Genomic DNA, 25,878 nt, shown 5'->3' with positions numbered 1-25,878 from the left:
ACACACCTTTTGCCCAGGAAGGTAGGTCAGAGTGGGCACTCTGAGGGTGTCAGCAGAACCTTTCTGGTGGTGTTCTGCTCATAGTAGGTGGTGGTGAGCCAAGTTCCAGTGGCAATATTTGTGGTGGTGCTGGCAGCTCAGAAGGTTCACCGGACCATGGGAATAAGGGAGGTTGGCAGCCCAAAACACACTGGAAAGGGGTAAGCTTAGTGGAGGATTGACGTAGAGAATTTTGAGCGTACTCTGCCCAGGGTAGAAAATGACTCCAGCGATCTTGACGGTGATGACAGAAGGTTCTGAGGAAGCGACCGATCTCCTGTATCTTCCTTTCAGCCTGCCCATTACTCTGAGGATGGTAACCTGAGGTGAGACTGATAGTTACACCAAGACTCGGGAGATAAACTGAGGTCCGCGGTCGGAAACTATGTCTTTTGGGATCCCGTAGTTGCGGAACACATGATTGAAAAGGGCCTCAGCAGTTTCTAGGGCGGTGGGGAGTCCCTTGAGAGGAAGTAGTTTGCAGGCCTTGGAGAAACAATCCACTGCGACCAGGACGCAAGGATAACCCTCGGAAAAAGGTAGATCAGTGATGAAATCTACTCCTAGATGTGACCAGGGACGACGAGGAACAGGCAGAGGGAGGAGTTTGCCAGCAGGAAGTCGGCGCGGGAAGTCAGCTCCCACGCCAGTGGTGGAGGCGTCTACTTCAACTAGGAATGGTTTGTTAGGGTCCAGATGGTAGAGAAGGGGTGCCGTGGTAAAAGCTACCTTGAGTCGTTGGAAGGCTAAGGAGGCTGAGGGGGACCAGGCAAGGGACTTGGGCTTGGATTTCAGGAGTGATGTCAGCGGAGAAGAGAGGGAGCTGAAGTTCTCAATGAACCGGCGGTAGAAATTGGAGAAACCCAGAAAGCGTTGGAGCTCCTTATAGTTGTAGGAGTGGGCCAGGCTCGCACAGCTTCTACCTTACCCTCATCCATCTGGATACCTTCAGGACTAATGTTGTAACCGAGGAGGGTGCGCAGATGAAAGGAGCATTTTTCGGCCTTGAGGTATAGATGGTGGTCCCTAAGTTTTCCCAACACCAGCCTGACGTGCTGACGATGGTCCGTTTCATTTGCGTAGTAAACAAGAATATCGTCAATGTAAATGATGACAAACTGATTTAGGTTCTCCCGGAAAACCTCATTTATAAAACCCTGGAACACTGATGGGGCATTGACCAGGCCATATGGCATAACCCGGTATTCGTAGTGGCCAGTTGGGGTAACGAATGCCGTCTTCCATTCGTCTCCCCTCCGAATGCAAATGAGATTATAGGCGCTGCGTAGGTCAAGCTTGGTGAAGATTGCCGCTCCTTTCAGCAACTCCAGGGCAGCAGGAACTAGGGGAAGAGGGTACCGGAACTTTATAGTTATCTTGTTGAGGGAGCGATAATCAATACAGGGGCGGAGACCTCCATCCTTCTTGGCCACAAAGAAGAAGCTAGAGGCAGCTGGAGAAGTGGAAGGATGGATGTATCCCTGGGAGAGAGCCTCCTTGATATACTCCTCCATGGCGGTCTGTTCTGGAATGGAGAGAGGGTAGATCTTACCTCTGGGCACAGGTTCGCCCGGAAGGAGGTCGATAGCGCAGTCCCAGGGTCGGTGAGGTGGTAACTGTGAGGCCTGAAGGGGACAGAAAACGTCCTGAAAGTGGGAGTAGCAGGAGGGAAACTCTATGGACTGTGAGCTGGTCGGGCTTTCGATCGTAGTGGTGTTCAGATTGACAGTGGGTTCCTTGGAAATAGGAGGGAGGTTTGGAACTGGAAGGTTGGGAAAACAGGTGGCGAAGCATTTGGCTCCCCACTTCAGAACCTCACCAGACGACCAGCAGATGACAGGAGAATGTTGGATGAGCCAGGGGTGGCCTAGGATAATGTCGGTAGTGGAGTTATCGTGTACCAGTAAGGTGATATCCTCCGAGTGCAGGCATCCCACTTGCAGCTTGATGGGACCGACCGAGTGACGGATATACCCCCTACCTAAGGGGGTGCCAGTTATGGTTTGGATCTGGAGGTAGGGTTCGCAGGGCTTCTTTTGGAGAAGGAGTCGTTGGCAGAGTGCGTCAGAAATGAAGTTGCCGGCTGACACAGAGTCGAGGAGTGCAGTAAGTGAAACATTAGTTAAGAGTGGGGAAGAGCAGATTCTCGGAGCGTGTAAATATCTCACCAAAGGGCGAGGTGGTCGAATGGGACACGAAGAGATCACGTGCCCCTCTTTACCACAGTACAGGCATAACTTCTGGGTCAACCGGCGTTGGCGCTCTGCAGGAGACAGGCGGTAGGAGTCCAGCTGCATGGTGACACTTTCAGGTTCACATGAATAGGTAGAGGGTGGTTTGATGGCAGCTGGTGGACGTGGTAAAGCAGGCAGCTCAGTGAGACATGACCTCATTCAATTAGCCACCCGGAAAGAAAGTAGTATGAAACGCTCTAGACCCATTGCATCATCAAAGGAGGAGAGGTGTAAACGCAGCCGTGGTTCCAACCCCAAGCGGTAAACAGTGAGGTGTGATGACTCATTCCATCTGCTGGAGGCTGCTAATGTATGGAATTTCAGGGCATAATCGTTGATAGAACTTTTTCCCTGACGGAGATTAAACAGTTGTTCACCTTGCAAAGTATCCCCTGCAGGAAATCCAAAAACTTCCCGGAAGTGTCGGGTGAAGCTGTCAAAGGATTGGGTTAGGGGGCTATTGGAGTCCCAGAGAGGTTGGGCCCATTGCAGTGCTTGTCCTGTTAACAGTGAGACGACAAAGGCTACCTTAGAACGTTCGGTAGAGAAACGATGTGGTTGCATCTCAATCGCTAACGAACATTGGGTTATAAAACCACTGCAGTACTCCGCCACTCCAGAGTAGGGTGCTGGGTTGGCAATGGGTGTCGAGGAATGACCAGGAGAAGGAATAGTGGAAGCGCTGGTGGATAATGGAGGAGCAGAGGGATCCAAGTTGTGAGTTAGCGCTTGCCGGAAAGCATCTACGAGGGTTTGAATGGGATCGGGTCCTGCCGGGTTCATGATTGTTGTTGGTCTGGTCTTCTGAAACAGATACTCAGACTCGAAGGTAGTGTTAAACCCGGAGGTGTAGTTTATTGAGGGATGAAGGGGAGCTGGTGAACCTGAGTGCACACCGCAGTGCAATGGAGAGGAGATCACAGGAACTTGATGATGGAGCGATGGAGTGAGGAGCTTGAACTAGCCGGAGCGTTGGAGAGGAGAACTACGTGGAACGTAGCTGGAACGAAGGAGCGAGGAGCTCGCAGAGGAGATCAAGAGAACTTGATGATGGAGCGATGGAGTGAGGAGCTTGAACACGCCAGAGCGTTGGAGAGGAGAACTACGTAGAACATTGCTGGAACGAAGGAGCGAGGAGCTCTGGACGAAGACCATAAAGCGTCTAGGAGTGGAAGCAGGTAAGTGAGTCTGTGATCAACGTGGGAGACCAGACAAAGAGTGACGGGAGAGTGGAGCTTATATGCTGTGAAGCTGATTGATGTGGGAACAGGTTTCAGGTGTGGGTGATTAGTATTCGGGAGAGAGAGAACGTGGGGTGTAAGTGCTGGGAGTGTCAGGAGGAACTGTGACAACCGGTGCATCTGTTTTGTAACGCACAGTTCACTGTCTTGCAAAAAAGTAGGTAAAGTTCTGAGACAAGGTACTTTTCGTCAGGTGTGTAGATTGTGTTGTGTATGAAATGTGTAAATTAGCTGTAATCATTTATGTGCTCTTAAGGAGACTCTGAAATGCTGAATGGCTCAGGCAATGTCACTCTGTACTGGTCTCAGTATTGTTTGAGTTAGGAAGGCACCAGAACACTACTGCCTTGCTCACCAAACTTAATTCATGTGAGGAGCATATTAGCAAGACCCTCAATGTCAGAGCTCATAAAACTTTAAAAAGGCTACAGTGATATCTAAAAAATAATAATAATTATTATATCACGTCACTTGTCTATGCAAAAACACATGCACTGATCTATGGAAAGCCGAAAAATACAAAAATAATGTTTATTAGATCACGTTTTAAAGTATATATTAGTGTTAAAAGCACACAACTTCTGATCTTTGAGCCCATTTCAGGCTTTGACAAAAGTTAGTGAGGCCTTTATTTTTCTTTAAAGATTTACTTTATTTAAATGACACCTCACAGATATAACATTAAAAAGTTTAAATCAAGGTAACCTTGATTTAAATCAAGGTTAAAGTCTAGGGGTGATAGAGCATTCGCCAGAGCAGCTCCTAAACTTTGGAACAGCCAACCAAATCAAATTAGAACTGCTCCCACACTACCTATTTTTAAATATAAGCTAAAAACTTTTTTATTTGATTTGGCCTACAATGTGTGACGTGATGCTTTACAGTATTTGCTCTTTTTTTGTATTATGTGACTTTGTCTGATTGTATCTGATGGTAATTTATGTTTTATTGTACAGCACATTGGTCAACGGTAGTTGTCTTTAATAGTGCTCTATAAATAAGACATTTGATTGATTGATTGATTGATTGATTGATTGATTGATTGATTGATTGATATGTATCCACAGAGATCTGGACTGAGCCTTGAATATGCACTGTTGTCTGAAAGCTTTGCAGGATCACATTTTGTCCATTTGAACAACTCACAAACAAAAATAGTATTCAATACATTCTACTTGTAGTCAGTATACAGAATGACTGCTACGTAGTCATTTTCTTTTCTTTCTTTTTTTCTGTACCCACAAATGCCCAAGACAGCTCTAAATTTCAGACACATGGCATTATAATGTGACTTCACATTATCATGATCAGCCTGTTGTTATATGTTGTCTTCAAAATAGTTGTACAATTGTTCTGTAGTAGGCCAAGGAAAGAGAAATATTGCTCTCCTTGGAATATCAGTGCCTTTGCAAACTAAACCACACCATCTGTCTAATGAGCCAGACTTTTCCCAGCCCTGTTGATAACTGTTTACAGTTAGCCATAATCATTTGCTTTGCTGTAAATATACTGAAAAACATTACAATTGCTCAAACAGATTCTTGATAGGTGTTTCATGAAACATCTTGGTCACAGCGCAAGTACATTGCTGTATAATTAACGAAGTGTCAGTATGGCTGTGATTCAGCCGCAGAGTGCCACAGGTAATATTCAGACCAGCAATAAATAACTTACGATTCACCCAAAAATTGGTCTTATTGTTACGATCCCATGTTGTCTGCCCCGTGTTTTCTGTCTCACTCTCCACTGATCACATTCCATGTCACGTTTTCCTTGTTGTCCGCCCTGTGTTTCACTGTCCTTGTATAAACTACACTTCCCGTCTTTCCCGGCCCTCATCACCGCTGTCACAGCGTTATTGTCCGCACCTGTTCGTAATTTTGTTATTACCATGTCTGTCTATTTAAACCCTGTTGTTTTCCCTTTGCTTGGTCGTTCGTTGTTTCGTTGCATGTTCGCGTTCCATGTTCTTCGGGTTCTCTGTTTTTGTTCGAGGTTTCCCTGCCCTTTATGGATGTTTCCCCAACCTGTTTAGCCCCTTTATGTTTTTCCCATATTTAGTTTATTTTCCCATCGTGGACTTTTCATTTGTTCCTGAGTTTGTTTATTGCCAAATAAAAGCCGCGTTTTGATCCGCACCTCCCAATTCTTCTCCACCAGCAAAAATATTTCCAAAATAAACTAAAGCATTAAACACAACTCTACTGTATACACTGCTCTCACACTGGTGTTTCATTTTTAAACTAATCTATGTTTAAATAAATGTAGTAGTTCTCATTATAGTTCTTGTTCACTTTAATTGGTTTGGAACAACTCAGTGCTTTTTAATGAATCAATGAAGTCAGTGACTCAATAAGTCACGCATAACATAAAAAGATTTCTCACCACCAACAGCCGTAAAGATGTATGTGGAGCGGAGGGGGGCGGGGCTGGGCTAGAATGTCGCACGCCCGGTCCCCAATCGGCCTGATGGGGTGCACGAGGGATAAAGGCGGCCGGTGATGACGATTCGAGAGAGAGAGAATTACGGGCATGTCCATCGTGTGTGTTTATGTTTGTGCTTTTGGTTTAAGTTTTCATTAAATTATAATTTATATTGACAAGCCGGTTCTCGCCTCCTCCTTGCCCATCGTAACCCCCTTACAATGTAATCCACAGAAATGGTCACTGAACAAGTTAGAAAATGAAATCTAAATGAAATATCAGTCAATATACCTACCAATATTTTTAAAGACACAAACAAATCCAAGCAAAGTGATACAAATATTGAAGCCTCCCAGTGATGTTATACTATATATCAGCACTCTTGGAACGCCATTTTGCCGATCCGGAGCTAATGGTTGTATAACATCAGATAGAACAGTGTTTCTCAACCTTTGTCATACTCTAGGTACCCCAGCTCCATGAGAAGGCTCAAGTACCCATTCATTGACACCAAACCTAAAATGATTTATTTTTAGCTAGAATCACACTGGATTTCCTTTCAATGTGTTAAGGTGTTTACAACAGAAAATCAGGAGGTTGATTGTGATTTAGTATAAACATTTTAACAGCCCTAATATTTACATTTTATGTTGCAGTTTCTATTTTATACGTTTAACAAAGCAAAATGTTTCCAAGTAGCCTACCCCCTTGAACCTGCTTAAGTACACCCTAGGACATGCATACCCCTGATCACTGTGATAGAATATCTCAGAAATACAGTACCAATTACCTTTCCCAATTAAATATATCAAGTTTTCAAAGCATTCTTTGTTAATCTCTGTTTTAAAAAAGGAGTGTCTCTTCTTATTCTAGTTTTCCTTTTCTAGTAATGGTTTCAAGGCAGAGCTGATTCTAAGACATCATCCATTTGCACATCTTCGTGTGGCAGTTGTGGGTGTGAGACGTGGCACATTTGCTGCTCTCCTGCCAAAAAGTCTTATAGCATTATTATTGCTGTGCCATAAGACCAAAAAATGCAGCTACAGGAAATGAAATTGCTGCAGCATCTGTGGGCTATTCCACACACATGCTGCTCTCAAATCTCTCCAATACTATAAAGTTCAAGGACACAGTGCACATGAAACCTCTGCAGGTTCACCATTGAATTTGTATCATAAATGTCTTACCTTTGAATTAATTCTTTCTTTCAAATGAAATTGGGAATATTACTGTAGAATGCATATAAGTTTCTGGGCTGTGGTAGTTTGCAATATGTGTGCATTTAGGAGTTTGTGGACCGTGCAAGGTTTGGGAAAGGGAACCAGGGTAAATTTCCACTGGAAAAAAGTCTAGAGATGCATAGAGAATGAACTTGTCTTCTGGGATTTATATGTAATCCTTCCAAAGCTTCAATGAAATTGGACATATGTTCACTTTACTAGCCGATTTATGATATAATGTTATGAAACTGGTTGATCTACTAAGACTCTGTACTATATTGAAACAGCATCCATCAGATTTTGTTGGATAAAAATGGTTGGATAATCATATAAAGTCTATAGTGCTGGATTTCCGCACATTCCTGATGGCATGCTCTGTTCACACTCCTCAGGTCTGAAGACAATAGCATTTTATCTGTGCCTTTTGTGGTATGTGGGCACCAGTACACACTTTTGTATTTGTGCATATACAGTATGCATGAAAGGGTTTGTGTAAGTTTAAACCATCAAAGTATGTTTCTGATCCTTCAGGAGTTTCCTGGAGTGTATATGTCTGTGTCTGCATGCGCATACATACACGTGTGTAAGCATTTGTATTTCTGTGTGTGGTTATGTATGAAGGGTGTGGGGGTGTGTGTGTGTTTGTTTAAAAGGCAGACAATGACAGAAAGTGCTGAGGTTGCGGTGAAGGGTTTAGGGACTCTGCAGTCCTCCCCCCAGTGTTTAGTCATCAGAGAAGGGCGACACAGGTGCCTCACTCCTCTGCCAAGCAGCCACATGAAAACCACGAAGTACCAGAAAAACAGGACAGAGGCCCCCGGTCACAGTACAGATACAATCAAATCAGACTTACCAAACAAAAGTCCGAGAACACTTTGAAACCTGGAAATAAACTGAAAGTTTTAAGATTTTGAAAAATGTTAAACAAAGAAAAGTTATGAAAAAGTCATATTTAAGATTCTGTTCTATTTTTAGGTCACAAATCAAATTAGGAAATTGAGTGACCTTGTTAACTCATTTACACATAAGGTCAGATTTCCTTGTTTAGGGCATGATCTTGCAGTGAATTTGAAAACAGTAGGTTGACTTTTCTTGAGCTAAACTGGGTCTGTGCTTACCGAAATACGAAGCACTGTCCCCGGTGGCAGAAGCAGGAAGTGTTTTTAGACACACAGTAAGGCAGTATTTCCCAACCTTTTTTCTGCCACAGCACACTTTTTACAATTAAACAAATCCCATGGCACACCTCTATCCCACTGTCCCACATAACCATCGTTGATCGTTTTCTTTTTCAAGAACTTCCATGTTTTCTGCCCATTTTAGTTGCGTTTACTTGTACTGTTTTGAAAGTCAGATAGGTATGGTGTATAATGAGAACACAGGTGGCAAGAGTGCTAATTCGGTAATGAATAAAACAACACATTTTTATCTTTTCTTATTTTTAGATTTGTACTTGCAAATTAATTATTGCAATGCCACAGCAAATAATGTTTTATTTATCTATTTATTTACATGGCTCCAGACTAATATTTAAGAGTGGTAGCATTATTTTTATCAGGAACTTGATGACTAAAATACAGTCATCTGAAGACAAACAAAGCCTTTTTTTACAATCAGAGAGCATAAGAAAATATTTTACACAGAAGGAAAGTTCCATTTTATCCATAATTTTAACTGTGACTTTTGCAATAAGATCATAGTAACCAAAAGTAAAAGTACAACAATGATTACCAGTAACATAAAACAAATTATGGCATTTTTCATAAGAAAAATGTATCCAGAAATTAAATTGCATTCTCTCACTACTATATTGATATAAATTTGTGGTAAATATATATTTTTTAAAATATCTGTGATGTGTGGATTGAAACCTTTCAATTTCTGTCTTTTTATTGTGCAGATTTCTCCTTTATTACTTTTCAATGCTGTTTAGAATGTTGGGGCTGTTTAATACAATTTTAAACTGGTTTAATCATCGACACATTATGGGCTTTCTTAGAGGTTTTAAACAAATAATCAATGCCGAATTTGTGACCCAGGCCGTGCTTCTCACAGCCCTGTTTATGATGACCTGCACGGCTGAGCGCTCGAGACCGGTCCACTTGTAAATGCACATCTCTGCACTGATCTGTCCATTGAGCAGCGCTGACTGATCTGGGTAAAGCTGTTTCCTTGGGAGCTCCAGTTTCCAGGTAAAATGCTCAGAGGGACGCCAAAAGCTAGTTGTAGAGTGAGTTGTTTTTAGCTGTAAATAATTACAATGAGTTAATACACAGAAGAGGAATGCATATTTTATTAAAGGAATAGTTCACCCAAAAATTTTTATTCTCTCATCATTTAGTCACCCTTATTTCATCACAGATGTGTATGACTTTCTTCAGCAGAACAAAAATAAAGATTTTTGGATGAATATTTCAGCTCTGTAGGTCCATAAAATGCAAGTGAATGGGTGCCAAATTTTTTAAGCTCCAAAAAGCACATTTAGCATCATAAAAGTAATCCATATGACTCCAGTGGATTAATTAATGTCTTCTGAAGTGAAACACTAGGTGTGTGTAAGAAATAGATCAATATTTAAAACTTTTTTATTAAAAGCTTCGCTTCCTGCCAGTTGTGGTTTGCATGTTGATGAGGGTGGAGTTCAAACTGCCTCTCGCATGACGTAAGCACATACGCCTCCTCTGCATGAATAATCATATGTAGATACTTTATTAGCAACTGTTTCTATGGACCACAATACTGTTTCAAAACAAAAGCAGTTTATGCTGTGGTTTGAGCAAGGAGCTTGGTCTGAGCCAGCCCCTCCATTCATTTGCATTCAAACCAATTCAAACAGCTCTTCTTGCTGACCATTCCAAGATGGCACCGCATTTGATGTATCCAAACCAGCTGAGTGAGCCATCTATGTATGATTATCAATGCTCCTCGGTTGTAAACAACACTTGCATCATGCAAGAGACTGCATGAACTCAAACCTCATGAACTTTTAATTAAAAACTTTTTATTTATTAATATACTGTATTTCTTACGCCTAGCCTATGGAGTGGTGGTGGTGTAGTGGCTAATGCACAGGGCTGTTAATCAGAAGGTCACAGGTTCTAACCCCATGGCCACCACCATTGTGTCCCTGAGCAAGGCACTTAACTCCAGGTTGCTCCAGGGGGATTGTCCCTGTAATAATTGCACTGTAAGTCGCTTTGGATAAAAGCGTCTGCCAAATGCATAAATGTAAATGTAAATGTAGCGTTTCACTTCACAAAACATTAATTAATCCACTGAAGTTGTATGGATAACTTTTATGATGGCTATATGTGCTTTTTGGAGCTTCAAAAAGTTGACACTGAAATATTCTTGCAAAAATCTTTATTTGTCTTCAGCAGAAGAAAGAAAGTCATACACATCTGGGATGGCCTGAGGGTGGGTAAATGATGAGAGAATTTTCATTTTTGGGTGAACTAATCCTTTAACTCTACCCCCAAGCCCCAAACCTCAACCTAACCGGCAGTAAAGTAAAAATTTAATCTTAGAAAATACAATATCAGAATAGCACTCCTTACTGATAATGTGAACATGATCTCTCCCTGGATTCAACACAGGATGAAAACCTAGGTCTCCCTCATGGCTAACACAATTCACATCACAGGATAGGGTAAACACACTTGATCAGATGCAAAAATGTCTGATGGGAGCTGGTGCTTGTCAGTAACTTGGCATAATGGCTGATGAACATCCGGAAACAACATGCCGACTTATCCTGTCATCATGTTGTCCATTGAAACACACAAGATACTCTTTGGAACATTCTCAGATCATGCTGTAAAACATTTTGTAAAACGTTTTTACACAAACTTGTGTTGTCCATACCGGCTTAAGTGCATGTTGTCAAAGCAATAAGGGGAAATACCAAATACTAAAAAAGCCTGAAATAAGCCTTTTCAATTCAACTTTCCACTCATATTTTTATGCTGATAATATAATTTATAATGAAAGCATTTGTATTGAATTTGATAATACATTATTAATAATAATAATAAGAAGAAGAACAAACAAACATTTAAACATTACTGCAGTCAGATGTATGACCATTAATGAATTAGACACTGGACTAAAAATTGCAGTTATGCCTGTAGGTGTACTTTTGTTTATATAGCAACTGCTCTGTGTTTACACCCTTTATTTTAGTCATTAGAAATGTTTGCTTGGGCCTGTGGTTAGATAAAAGCTAAGCGTTTGAATGTATCATTGCAGTAACAGCTTCATTTTCAGCTTTAGATACATGTACTGCTTCCTTAAACAGGAAGTTGATGAGTTATGCAGAGGCTGAAAACATCTTGATACATTTTCCTTCCTTCATATTTGAGGTTTTATTTTGTGGTTCCTCATCCTCTGGCTTTTGTATTTCAGCCTTTAAATATTGAGAAGTTTCTGTATTTAAGGGCTAATTGCACTCTTAATTACCTATAAATCTGTTAAATATATGAAAATGAGGACTATTTTTATGTAATGGAAAAAGGCTAATAGACAGTCCAGAAAACACAACTACAAGACAAATATTAGCATGGAGTACCTTTTGTGACTCACTCTTTCACTCTGACTCACTCACTCCAATTTCATGTCATTCCTCACATTATTCTCGATTCCACAGCAATCATGTCAGACCTTCATGTTCTGAATCCACAGACCTCGTTCTGAGCAAATTTTATGAAAGATTTTGCCTTAAGCTTTTAGATACTCAAAAGATGGATCCGTTCTTTACACTTGATTTCATGGAATGCCTGAGAAATCCTGCTTTGTCGCTTCCTAACCCAAAGGCATATTCAGGTCTGCAGGTGTAGAGCTCAGTGAAAGTGCTGTGATTGTAATGACATTGGAGAGCCATGAGTGCAGGGTGGGTGAGTGGAGGAAAATGCACAAGCAGGTTAAGACAGCGTATACAGTCAGAGAGCATTATGGAGGGAGTGATTGAAATGGGGAAGCGTAAATTGTAAGTTGTTCTGAATCTAATGTGCATGTAGCACAAAGAAATAGACTTGTCTAGAGCTATAATTATTGGTAAATGAAAGGTGTGGTTTTACCTTCACTTAGGAGAGAATGTCACCTCACTGGAATTGTGTGTTGTGAGTTTAGCCTGATTTCTGAATATCCCAAATGTAAAAAATATTGCTGAATGATACAATGTATGCATTTTTTTCAGTATGTCAGTAAACCTGGGGGACTGAAATGGTGAACACATAACTTTGTCCTCAGTATCTATTAAAATGTATACTGAATGATTCACTTTTAGTCATATTTGAGACATTTAGCCCTCCCTAAATTGGACAACATGAATTGCAAATTCACATTATGTGGTCACTTCCTTTGCATTATAATCACTAGGAATAATGCATTTGATATTTAGGTAACACTTTAAAATAAGGTTGTATTAACATTAGTTAATGCATTAGGTTTCATGAACTAACAATGAATAATTTAAACAGCATTTATTAAAGTTATTTCATAATATTTGATACTGTATGTACTGTTGTTCAATGTTAGTTCATAAAGCATTAGCTAATGTTAACATTACTTAAATAATTAAGTTAAATTACAATTAAACAATTGTAAGTATATTAAGAAATTAACGCTTTTCCAGATTAATAAATGTTGTTCAAGAATTATTCATTGATAGTTCATGGTAACTAATTCATTAAGTAATTTTAGGTAATACAACCTTATTGCAAAGTGTTACCAACATTTACATGCAACGCACAATGTTATACTTGCTAAACGTGGAATATTTGCCTTAATTTGTGCATTGTAGGCTACAGTACACAGGTGTTTATTCTCTATTCTGTGTGTGTGTGTGTGTGTGTGTGTGTGTGTGTGTGTGTGTGTGTGTGTGTGTGTGTGTGTGTACTATATAACATAATGCACAATTTATACTATATAGACAGTATGCAATGTGTGTGTGTGTGTGTGTGTGTGTGTGTGTGTGTGTGTGTGTGTGTGTGTGTGTGTGTGTGTGTGTGTGTGTGAGTGTGTATTTATCACTTTGTGGGGACCAAATGTCCCCATAAGGATAGTAAAACCCGAAATTTTTGACCTTGTGGGGACATTTTGTCGGTCCCCATGAGGAAAACAGCTTATAAATCATACTAAATTATGTTTTTGAAAATGTAAAAATGCAGAAAGTTTTCTGTGAGGGTTAGGTTTAGGGGTAGGGTTAGGTTTAGGGGATAGAATATAAAGTTTGTACAGTATAAAAACCATTATGTCTATGGAAAGTCCCCATAAAACATGGAAACACAACATGTGTGTGTGTGTGTGTGTGTGTGTGTGTGTGTGTGTGTGTGTGTGTGTGTGTGTGTGTGTGTGTGTGTGTGTGTGTCAAAACAATTGCACAGCCCCACCCTGCTGCACTCAACATGTTGTTTTTAAATGCATTTAATAGTATTCATTGAATGTTCATATATAGTATGACCATTCTTTGTCTATATAAGAAAGACTCATAAAATGTGCTTTGGTGTGGGGTTTGCAATAACGTTGTGCCATAATTTTACACACTGTGGGTTAAGAGACGAGCCTGAGGGGGAAGAGAAACAGAGAACGTAATTGGCTGAGATCTCATATCTGCCTCTCCCATGAAAAACGGCAGATCATTTAAAGTCCGCTTGCATCCATTGGAACATCTGAAACTGCACAATCAGGAAAAAACAAGGAGCAGCTTCTCAAAGCACATTGTCTTCATCATCTACTGCGCATTTCCTTAACGAGGAAGGTAAGACATAAGAAAGCTAAACTCCTATCACTTATATTCTCGTCACTGATTGACTTTGCTTTAGGCAGTCAGATATGGTGCAGGATAAAAGTTATACTTTCGTGTTTCAATTTGTTTCGGGTGTTATATTCATTGAATATTTGACAGTAGTAGATTAGATTATTTTAAAAAAAAAATGTGTCTGCGTATAATGCATCGCAGCTTTAATAGAGCATTGACGGAAAGTAGTCTAAAGAACTGGACACTATTGAGTTTCATTTAGACGTGGAGTTTAGATACAAATTGCTTTTATTATTATTATTTTATCAATAGACGTTTTACGACATAGTCATTATTATTTTATGCTTTGCAGAAAAACTGAGTTTACGTGGGCGTGTCCAACCAGACCCGGACATGCGTCTTTTACAAAAATAAAAAAGATAAAATCCATGGTAACCATAGTTTCCACCAAAACACCACAGTTACTACAGTTGTTTGTTATTACAATAAAACGTGTTAACTTGGTGTTTATGAGCTACCAATGTAATAAACTATAAAAACATTCTTGAAAAAAATAAAAAAATCCTGAAAGCTTTCTTACACATTTTGAAAGAGATCCCATATTAAACCATCATGGTTTTACATTAGAAACAATAACTGAAATTGTTCTAACCTATTAGTAAACAGTGTTGTCAGAAAAGAAGGAAACTGCTATGACTTGTGGACACTTAAGGATTGTCAGTTAGGCCTATCTGTTCTAATATAGTGCTAAGATTAAGATTGTGCACTCACTCTCATGCACATCTCTTATTTTATAAACTCATGAGACTTAAAGTCAACAAGAAATAGGGCATGCATGTGTGCCCACAGCTGTATGTATGCATGTATGACTCATTTATTTTCAGCCCCACCCTGCTGGGCTGCACCCACTGAATACTTCAACTGAGTTAACTCGTGCCTAGGGCTGATCATGTCTTTATGACTTTTTTTATATAAACTACAAATGCATGCAAAATATTTGCTTTTGAACTACGCATCAGTTGCGTAGTTCATTAAGTAGCCCTCTACTTAATGTCTCATACAGGGATGCATACTAGACAAATGTAGTCTCAATATGTCCTCTGAAAATAAACACTACTCATTGCATTGCATTGTCAATGTAAATTGTTCTGCATGTGCACGCATCTGTTTGTCTTATATTTGAATATGAATGGGTGATATGAATTAAATGGATGTTTAGAAACCTACCTCATATGTTTTTTTGTGCATTATGCTAACTTTAAGGAACTTTAAATGGTAACACATGATATTCCCTTCTGAAAATCAGCCACTGTATTTTTAGACTAGATATCCAACTGTTAATATCTGTATGTTCCAGAAATCATGGTTTACCATAAAGAGTTCCAGAATGCAGGTAAGGAGCCTGGTCTGCAGATTTGGAGGATAGAGAAGATGGACCTGAAACCTGTCCCCAAACAGCTCCATGGGAACTTCTTCACAGGAGATGCATACGTTGTCCTCTTCACCACTTCTGCTCCCTCCTACAGTGTCCATATGTGGTTAGGTGAGTTGGAATACTTTTATGTATAACTTCAAACCTATTCTCATTGCCAAAAATCTGCCAATAAGAATTTAGTGCCCTTTTGATGACATTGCACTGTTTTTAAAGATGTGTAAACTGATATAGAGAGGCAACGTCACACTTTTGGATATTTGCATTTCTCTGTGTCTGTTTGAACTGCAGGTAGTGAGTGCTCTCAGGATGAAAGTGGAGCTGCTGCCATCTTTGTTATGCAGCTAGATGATCATCTGGGTGGAGCACCAGTTCAGTATCGTGAGGTTCAGAACAACGAGTCCCTCACATACCTCGGCTACTTTAAATCTGGAATTAAGTACAAGGTGATAACCCTATACAGGGTACCAGATGCTTAAGAAATCGAGTTCCAAAAAAGGGCCCAATTTGTCCTATTTAGTTACAGAAACGGCACAGTTTTGACAGATTTTTTTTGTAATATGCTGAAATGAACATTTATCTTTGCCACAACAAGATTTATATGTTACATTCCAGAATTTATCTATACAGTTTCAAGTTGAACGTTAAGTACAGCCAATGGGTAGTGTTACGGATAAGATGAAGGCAGACGTGGAGTGAGGATCTATTTGCAGGGTTTATTGAACAAATGTGAAAACAGACAAAACAGGAACAAAGGAAATACCCGCAATGGGGAAATGAAACAAAAACACGGAAAACATAGAAAGGTTGCACTGGCAGGATAAACATAGAACGAGCACGGAGACAGGCGTCCACAAACATCAACAATCGACAGGGGAATGGAGAATCAGCAGGGTTTAAATACACAGGAGACATGATGATGACAAACGACGATCAGGTGAGCACAATGACACAGGGCTGGCAGTGATGAGGGCCGGGAATCATGGGAAGTGTAGTTTTTACAAAGGGAATAGGAGTTTGAGACAAAGACTGGTGAAACACAGGGCAGACAACAAGGGCATCGTGACAGGTAGCAGTGGATTGGTGTTGTTTTAGCAGTCCAGGATCATTATAATTAGGGAATGAAAGCTAACCTTAAACTTAAAATGCTGCAGGTGGTTTTAGAATGGTCACATAAACTGCATTCAAATAAGTGGTGCAAGTTTCTTGACTACTTTCCATCAAATACTGCAGTGCAGTGGTATTTTATTTTTAGTAGACTTTTGTGTGAGGAAAACTAAAAAAAATTAAATTAAAACTAGCAAATATAACAGTATATTGCTGCTGTGATATATTTTGATGTAATATTTCCCAGCTTCCTCCTCTCTAAATATGTGAAGATTTCTACCATTAGATTAAGTGCATTTTTACTTTTGTTATAACCAGGCCCAAATGGGTAGACCAACTACCAATAATAGTGTAATACTCTCAGCTTCATATAAAACATATTTTATGTTTAAATACCTTCCACAGAATACCACATATTTTCTCTCAAAATCAGCATAGAAAATGTGACAAATAAATAAATAAATACATTTGTATTTCATCTGGGCCTGGATTTAACTCTATATCTGCAATTATTTTTCTTTCTTGACAATTTACATATACTTTGCAATAGACCATATTCACAGCAGCTCCATCTTTGATGGGAATGACAACAAGGCTGTGAGGGAAAGACAGATAGCAATGGGGTGTACAGCAGGGTGTTTTTGGCTCCTACCGTGGACAAAAAAAAAGAACAATATTTTTCTGTAGACAAAAAACTCCAGACAACGTAAATTGTGGATAATCCAATGGGATCTACTATATGAGCTTTATACAGCTTTATACTGTGTGTTCCATTGAAGAGATAGTAAGTCTATCCCTTGCAGTCTCGTTTTCATTCATATTAAAAACCAAAAATGGCACTTCTGTGAATAAGATCTATTCCCCTGTATGAGCAACAATACCATTTTGATATATTTTGTTGTGCTCAATGCTAGATTTTTGTTTACAACATAGCAAGGTGGTGTGGCTTCTGGGTTCCAACATGTGGTGACCAATGACATGAATGTGAAGCGTCTGCTTCACATTAAGGGACGACGGGTCATTCGTGCCACTGAGGTGAATATGTCTTGGGCCAGCTTTAATTGTGGAGACTGCTTCATCATTGATCTAGGAAAGGTCAGAACCACATTTGGTGAAATTAGATGATTAGATTAAATGGATTTGATATTTTCAGTGACTCCTGTTTGTGAAATTAAAGATTCACATACTTACAAATCATATTTTGATTTTCCTAGGACATCTACCAATGGTGTGGGAGTGAGTGTAACCGTTTTGAGCGATTGAAAGCCTCCCAGGTGGCTATTGACATCCGTGATAATGAGCGAAATGGGCGTGCTGCTCTGCACATGGTTGAGGATGGTTCTGAGCCAGAGGCTGTTCTTACCGTAAGTCTTATCTTCTTCTACAAGACAAAAAACTAAATGCCATTTCACAATTTCACATGCCCATCTAATTCATGGAAATGGTAAAGGCAAACAGATTTGTAAGGGTAAACATGTAGTCTTGCAAGCTCTAAATTACCACCCAGGGCTAATTAATTAAGTAAGCAAAAGATGTTAAAATAAATGCGGAGTTGGGGTGGTGGAGGGATGCTGGAAGAATTGTCACAGGAGTGAGGCAAGAAGCTACTTATATGCCCTAGTGTTGTGATTGAAAAGAAAAGATGAACAAGCTCCTCTCAGACCTTTGTTTTGACTTTAGTACTCTATTATGCTGCAAGTTTGAACATGCAGTGTGCAATTACAGCATAGCTTTGCTTCTGCTGTTATGGCAGGAATTGAAGACACACATAATAGGGACAGTTGAGGCATGCCACAGAGAATTAAATAAGATCTTTAATTAAAGGGATAGTTCACCCAAAAATTAAAATCCTCTCATGATTTACGAACCTTTAAAACATCCAAGATGTGTATGAATTTCCTTCTTCAGCAGTTACCAAAGTGAAGATTTTTATGAGCAGGTTTCAGCTCAGTTTGTCCATACTATGCATGTAAATGGGTGCCATCAGGCTGCTGGCTGTTTGACTGTCCAAAAGGCATATTTAGGCAATTAATGTTGGCTAAAGCAAATTGATAAGTTTGTGTAAAATATAAATAATAAAAAATGTATTCATTTAAAAAAAAATATTCTTCCTGCCAGCAGTCAACGCATCAGTGATGTAAGCGCACTGGCACTTTTATGCAAGAAGTCAGAAGAACACAACAAACGAACATCACACATTATGTAATTTCAAACAGTAATGCAGTGTTGGGCAGAAGCAACGATTTAAGGTTCAAAATGTTTAAATATCCATTTGTTTCTTACACCAACCTATCGGTTTGCTACAAAATACATTAATTGATTGACTGGAGTTGTGTTGATTACTGTAATGCTGCCTAAATATGCCTTTTGAACCATCAAACTACCAGTAGCATGATGGCACCCATTTACATGCATTGCACGGACAAACCGAGCTGAAATCTGCATATAAAAATCTTTGGTTCTGCTGAAGAAGGAAAATCATACACATCTGGGATGGCTTAAAGGTGAGTAAATCATGAGAGAATTTAAAATATTTGGGTGAACTAAACCTTTAAGTAAATTAACCACAAATAAAACAAAAGTATCTGTGCTGGCCTGGCTGCATTTGCTTCAAGACAGAGCACAGAATTGTTTCTTATGGATTCATATTGTTCCATCCACCTCTTCTCTGCCATTGTATTGAGTCTTACAGTCTTGAGTGAATTGCCTGAGCTGGCGTCAATCACCTGAGCTCCCTCAACAAAACACAGTAAACTGTAAAATATGTTTTGTAAGGTAAACAAAAAAAATGCAATTGATGTGGAAACTTATAATTACTTAAATACAATAATTTTACATCTACACAAGAAGATACACTATACATCAACACAACTATTTTATCTTAATAAAATAGCTAATAAAACACTTGGTAAATTAAAACAAACAGAATCTGTAAAAGTGAAGTAACAAATAGAAAATACTTTAAATATTATATGTTTTTAGTATAGCAGTCAACAAAATCAAAGGATTCTTGGTGTGGATTTTTACTTCTTGCTTGAGGTTCTATAAAATAGTCTTTCTATGTGACTTTTAATTAGTTGAATGGTGCTTGCACACACTGGTGACATTTCATCCTCCCATTGATAATATTGGTGTAAACCCTTACCCCGTTTATTTTTAGGTTCTTGGTCCCAAGCCCAAAATCCCATCTGGAAGTCCTGATGATGAGACGACAGAGAAAGCCAATCAGAAAAAGGGCACTCTCTACATGGTATGTTTGATTATGTAATATATTGTACACATATCCAAAAGTTAGCACTGGTTTCTGCTGGACTCTATGAACTGTTTTTAATTTTTTCAATTAATTGTTAAGTATTTATGGAGTTTTATAAATATGTACAATAAAAATATATTGTATGTGACTTGCTTGTATTAGGTATCTGACGCTGCAGGCTCCATGAAGACATCTCTGGTAGCCCAGAGCAGCCCTTTCAAGCAGGCGATGCTCACTCCCGACGAGTGCTACATCCTGGACAATGGAGCGGACAGCAAGATCTTTCTTTGGAAAGGTATGGCCAATATTTAACTGTGATTATTATTTTGGTGTCCTTTATTATATCCAGGTCATAACCACCATAGACATTGAGGGGTATTCACATTAGGGGTCAATCAGTATGGGTTTTTTCAATGGGAGATTCTTAAACTTGCATAATTTCGTCTGCACAATTTAATTGTAAATATTTGGTTACATCCTTGTATTATATGTATATTAATTAAAGCTACAAGGTGAAATACTGGGTGAAGATAGCTGTGTTTTACTTTATGGACCCTCTCATATATTTAAACACCTCAGGACAGAACGCTAACACAGATGAACGTAAGGCAGCCATGAAAACAGCCGAGCAGTTTATCAAAGACAAGAACTACCCCCAAAACACGCAGGTATTGACCTCATCAGACATCTAACTCAAAACTAGCCTTAGTTACCTTGTTAATGAAGTAAATCAAGTGGAAGCCAAGTTCTAACTAGTCTATCTACCATCCTTTCTGTGATCAGATCCAGGTTATGCCAGCTGGAGGTGAGACCACACTGTTTAAACAGTTCTTCAGTAACTGGAAGGATAAGGAGCAGACCACAGGTCCAGGAAAGGCCTACAGCATTGGTCGCATTGCCCATGTTGAGCAGATTCCTTTTGACGCCTCCAGTCTGCACTCCAACAACGCAATGGCTGCCCAGCACGGTATGGTGGACGATGGCTCTGGCAAGGTCCAGGTAAAAATATAAATCCTAATAAGACCAATGACCAATTGTCTTTAGAATTCCTTCTAATTCGACCTATAATTTAAATATTTTGTAATTTGCAATGAAAGTTTATATTAGGGATGATCACGGTTACCATTTTTAACATTCAGTTAACCAGGAGGTTTCACAAATGATTAATCGTTTTTTTTTTGTTTGGATTCGGACGCGGTAATAAAGAATGTTTATTCCAATGGAATTTCCTCAGACACTAATCAAAACAGCAGCAATTAAAGTGCACAGTGAGCCATGAGCCTAACTCGCACAATACATACATCTCAGATTATAAAATCTCACATTAAGCTCAAACAAAAATAATAAAAAAAAATACAAATAATGTCACTGCCGGTATATGCACTCTGCCCAGGTGGGCTGACATTTCCAATTATTATCATGTGCATTGGATTACACTGCTGTGGTTACATATCCTCTTCGGGATGCTTTGATATTTCAAAGATTAAAAATCAAATGGAATTGAACTTGTTTAATTATTGTACGTTAATATGCACTCCAAAGCAAAAATTAAAAACGATGATTTACATTTTATAAAGCGCTGACACTTTCCTTTGAAAAATAACCTGGAATTAATTTAATGGTGTAAGCCACATGAAGTCCACTTTGCGACCTGAACTACTTCAGAAGGCAGCACAATACAACACAACAAATGAATCAATACAGGTGTTTCGTGATACATTTATAAAAATAAAAATAATTTTTTTAACTTTACATGGTGTCTACAAATGCGGCGATCCGGCACGAGACGCTGAAAGAAAAAACAGTCAAAGACACCAGTCCAGCGTGTACTTACAGTATATAGAAAAACAGCACAGACGCACAGAAAAGCATGTTGAATAGCCCCTAACTTCCCCTGTTCTTAAAAAACTGACCCAAAACCTGAAGTTTTGTCAGAATTCACCGATTTGGGGTCTGGTTGAAGACCTCTATTGCACTTGTAGAATAACCGAATAGTGATTATGGTATTCGAATAGCAGTGTGTCGAGCGGTTAACTGAATGTCGACTATGCATGCACATCCCTAGTTTATATATTGCAGTATGCCATTGCTATGTTGTCATTGTGTTGCCATTGAACCAGACATAGGATAGAAATTTCACAATGCTGTCATGTCATGTCTTGCTGAGCTTGGATAAAGTCTCTTGCACTAAACCTCTGCAGGTGTGGCGTGTGGAGGGTGGGGATAAAGTTCCTGTGGACCCTTCAATCTACGGGCAGTTCTATGGAGGAGACTGTTACCTGATCCTCTACACCTACCACCAAGGAAGCAGAGAGCAACACATTATCTACACCTGGTGAGCTAAGAGAGCCACAGATTGATGTACTGGTACAGTTACTCATTAACCAACAGATAAACCAAAGTCAATATTTAATTGCCTTACTAGATGTTTTCATTTTTGTTTCAGGCAAGGCTTGAAGTGCACACAAGATGAACTGGCTGCTTCAGCTTTTCTTACAGTCAAGCTGGATGAGTCAATGGGTGGTGCACCTGTCCAGGTATTACAAAACACACCCCTCATCTCTAGTGTCTGGTCAAATGATCTTGTATGTTTCAATGGACTCTTGTCATCTCTAATATGCTACTGAGAAAAGTTCATTTTATATAAAATAATTATGGTCTAACAAGGTCTACTTGATTTGGAACTCACTGTAATGTCCCGCTGCAGGTCCGTGTCACTCAAGGCCAGGAACCGGCCCATTTGATGAGTCTGTTTAAGGGGAAACCCATGATCATCAACATGGGCGGGACTTCACGTAAAAGTGGTCAGAGTCAGACTGGTAGCACACGCCTCTTCCACATCCGTCAGAGCTCCACGCGTGCAACACGTGCTGTGGAGGTCAGTGAAAACTTCAGTCACTCCAAAGCAGCGCATACTGTGCAAAGACTTAGGAATGACCAACAGGCAATAATCTCTGTCTCTGACTTGTCCTCTATATTTGTCTCTCTCCTTACCCAGGTGGAACCCTCTGCAGCTAAACTGAACACTAATGATGTGTTTGTGCTGAAGTGTCCTGACGGCATTTTTCTGTGGAGAGGAATAGGCGCATCGGAGGAAGAAAAGACTGCTGCAAAATATGTCTGCAGCTTCCTTGGAGGTAGCATCACTGAAATTGCAGAGGGCAAAGAGCCAGGTGGGTGTCTGCTTTATTATAAATGTTCAGGCATTGTTTAAAGACATCCCTTATATGCCCAAACTGCCTGTTGTTTTGCAGTTTTGTTGATACAAAAATGTTAATTATACATTCACATTATTTAAAGCCAATGTTTTTTCATGATAAAGGAAAATATATTGTTCAAGTTTTGTTTTTGATAATACATATTGCCCCAGTAATTCTTACTTCCTTTCATCTCCCATGCTTTCTCTTTCTATCTCTATCTTTCATCTCATTTTGCTCTTCTTAGCTGGGTTTTGGTCTGCTCTGGGTGGAAAGAAGGATTATCAGACTTCCAAAAGTCTGCAAAAGACAGTTAAACCTCCTCGTCTGTTTGGCTGCTCCAACAAGACTGGACGTCTGGTTGTGAGTTCTCCCAGATGGAATTTATTCAAAATAATTGAGTTAAATAAATGCATATACCTTACTATACTTCTCCATTTTCATCTCAGGCTGAAGAAGTGCCTGGAGAGTTCAACCAGTCTGATTTGGCCACTGATGATGTCATGCTTTTGGATACTTGGGATCAGGTTAGAAACATTTATGTTGAAGTCACATGATATGCCATTTGCAATTCATATTATTTCTGTCATTTTACATATTTCCAATTGAAAACTATTATGAGAAAAAAATATATAATATATAAATATATACTTTTATTATTTTATATTTGAATGGTGAAAAAAGTGCTCACCGAAAACCAGTTTGAATTCAGTGTACGGACAGCCTTATTTTGTTTTGGACAAGTCCTTTTTGCTTCACACACCTGAAGTAACACAAGTCTGGCTTGCAAAATTAAGTGTTTTTTGAGCGTAACAAAATTTAAAACATTTAAAATTATGAGATGTTTTTTTTAAGACGAGGCTTGATTTTATCCATTGAGATTTAAATCAATCTGGATGTGTGGGTGTTACATACCTGAATTGAGTGAAGTAGTTGGAGGGGAGGGGTTAAAGAAGTTACGTCAGCTGAAAAGTCGTTTGAATGGCAGAGCAAGCTGTATGTACAGTGTACTGGTATACAGTTAAATATCAAGTTATATTTATTTCAATAAAATATTTTATTTGAAATTATGTGCAAAGATGAGCTGTGCACAATAAGACCAGGAACATGCTAAAATAATAAATAAAGTGAGTTTTATAAAAGTAATTTTAATTTCATTCACTTTAAAATGGCATTCTATTTTACACACTGTTTCAGCATGTGCATAATATTGATTGGACATTATACAAGTACCTACATCAACTTCAACCAAATTCAGGTATTGCAGCTGGTGAAAGTCTTAAGTTTTAATTCCCTGAATCTTATCCCCTTAGATCTGTCTTTGGATTGGTAATGATGCCAACGAATTAGAGCGGACTGGATCAGATAAAATAGGTAAGAAATTATGACTCTGAAGCACTAAACAACACTAAAATTCCCTCATACCATTATACTGTAAAAGTAATTTATACTGTTAGGATACTTTAGTTATCTAAAGTACAAAAAGTAAAATATCTCTCAACTAGAGCAATCCCTGAGTACTCATAATGCATGATAAATAAATGTGGTTGAACATTATCATTGAATGTCCTTGCTATTAATGATATCAAATTATTCTTTCCATCAGCCAAAGATTATGTGGAGTCAGACCCCTCTGGCCGTTGTGGCACTCCTGTCATCACTATAAAGCAGGGCTTTGAGCCCCCAACCTTCACTGGCTGGTTCCAGGCCTGGGATCACAAGATGTGGGACACAGACCCAATGGATCGCATCCGTGCTCGTTTCTAAATGCACATTCAAAACGCATACTTTTATACACTTTTGTTCTTTTGCATATTTTCCAAAATACTCATCTTTGCTCTTGTGTTTCATGGGTGAAGATTGGTGCTGTCTGATAGGTATGCAGATGGGAACCCAGTATGCTGCGTGTTAAGCATCTATGTACTGTATTTTACTACTATTAATGACTTTCAAATCGATTGCTTTGCCTTGTTATACATTAAAACAAATGAATGAATATTAAAAAGAAAACAGTAGAACAAAGACAAATATAGATCTTAATAAAATAAAATATAAAATTGTCTGTCTTCTTCAACTGAGAAAATCTATACATGTATGGATGATACCTTACAAATTGAAATGTTATTAAGGCATATTTTGTAGTGACTAGAAATGGTTTAAAATGTATTTCTATAATTATGCTTATTTCCATTACACAATAAATGGCAACAAATTTAAAACACTACTATATTCGTTTGTGTTTGTTGATGTGGGCATGAAGTAAGACAGGGGGTTATTAAGAATGTAAAATATATGCATAGCTGAGTTTCTTGGAGCAACAAAAACAGTTTCAAGCAAAATACCTAATTAAATGAAAATAATTAACTTTAAGTAATTAAAGTATCATCAGATGTGAGTTTTACACCACAGTGGTGTTCAAGACATATGTACCAGCAATCATTATTTTAGTTAATATAAGCAATCTGTACCACATTTGTATGGGGCTGTAGATTAAAGTGACACATGGACCATTCTGCTGAGTCTGTATATGGTGGATTAACAAATTTAGCCTATCTCTCAAACTCCCACTAACTCTTTTTCTTCTCTCAATTTCTTCACATTGCCATCTGTCTTGCTATATCCTCAGAGAAACAACATTTCCATTGCAGCCATAAATCAGAATGTTGTACTGATCACTGGTTGTTCTTCTGGCCTTGGAATGGCACTTGCTGTTCATATGGCTAAATATGAGAAGAAGAGGTTTATGGGTAAGGATAGCAAATGGAGGTAAACCACATAGTTTATTTTGTGTATTAGTGTAGTTGTTAGTGTGGCTCACTGCATTTTAAGATACAACGCTGGATATAAAATAATGTTTTGTTGTTGATGCTCCTTAATAAATTAGCTTTGCATTTACACTGAAAAAATGTTGACTTAAAATGTGCTTTATGTGTTAACATCTAAAGTTGTGGGTTCCATATTGTTTAGCATTTAC

At 39.0% G+C, this 25,878-nt stretch overlaps 1 protein-coding gene across 1 annotated transcript; it reads left to right on the top strand.

Moving 5' to 3' along the window:
• The first annotated feature begins 13,708 nt into the window (after positions 1-13,708).
• On the top strand, positions 13,709-25,128 carry LOC127653715 (gelsolin-like). The gene is made up of 17 exons (XM_052140508.1): positions 13,709-13,915; positions 15,273-15,458; positions 15,639-15,793; positions 17,388-17,549; positions 17,669-17,818; positions 19,615-19,704; positions 19,870-20,002; positions 20,287-20,375; positions 20,491-20,706; positions 21,909-22,042; positions 22,154-22,244; positions 22,415-22,585; positions 22,706-22,880; positions 23,152-23,267; positions 23,354-23,431; positions 24,218-24,278; positions 24,511-25,128. Exons 2-17 carry the CDS (start codon positions 15,278-15,280, stop codon positions 24,669-24,671), a joined length of 2,163 nt encoding a protein of 720 aa, XP_051996468.1. The 5' UTR covers positions 13,709-13,915; positions 15,273-15,277; the 3' UTR covers positions 24,672-25,128.
• Positions 25,129-25,878: the final 750 nt, after the last annotated feature.

Source organism: Xyrauchen texanus, chromosome 13, assembly GCF_025860055.1.
Source record: "Xyrauchen texanus isolate HMW12.3.18 chromosome 13, RBS_HiC_50CHRs, whole genome shotgun sequence".
NCBI lineage: Eukaryota > Metazoa > Chordata > Actinopteri > Cypriniformes > Catostomidae > Xyrauchen > Xyrauchen texanus.
Note: the sequence above shows the minus strand (reverse complement) of the source record. Positions and strands in the feature narration are given on the sequence as shown.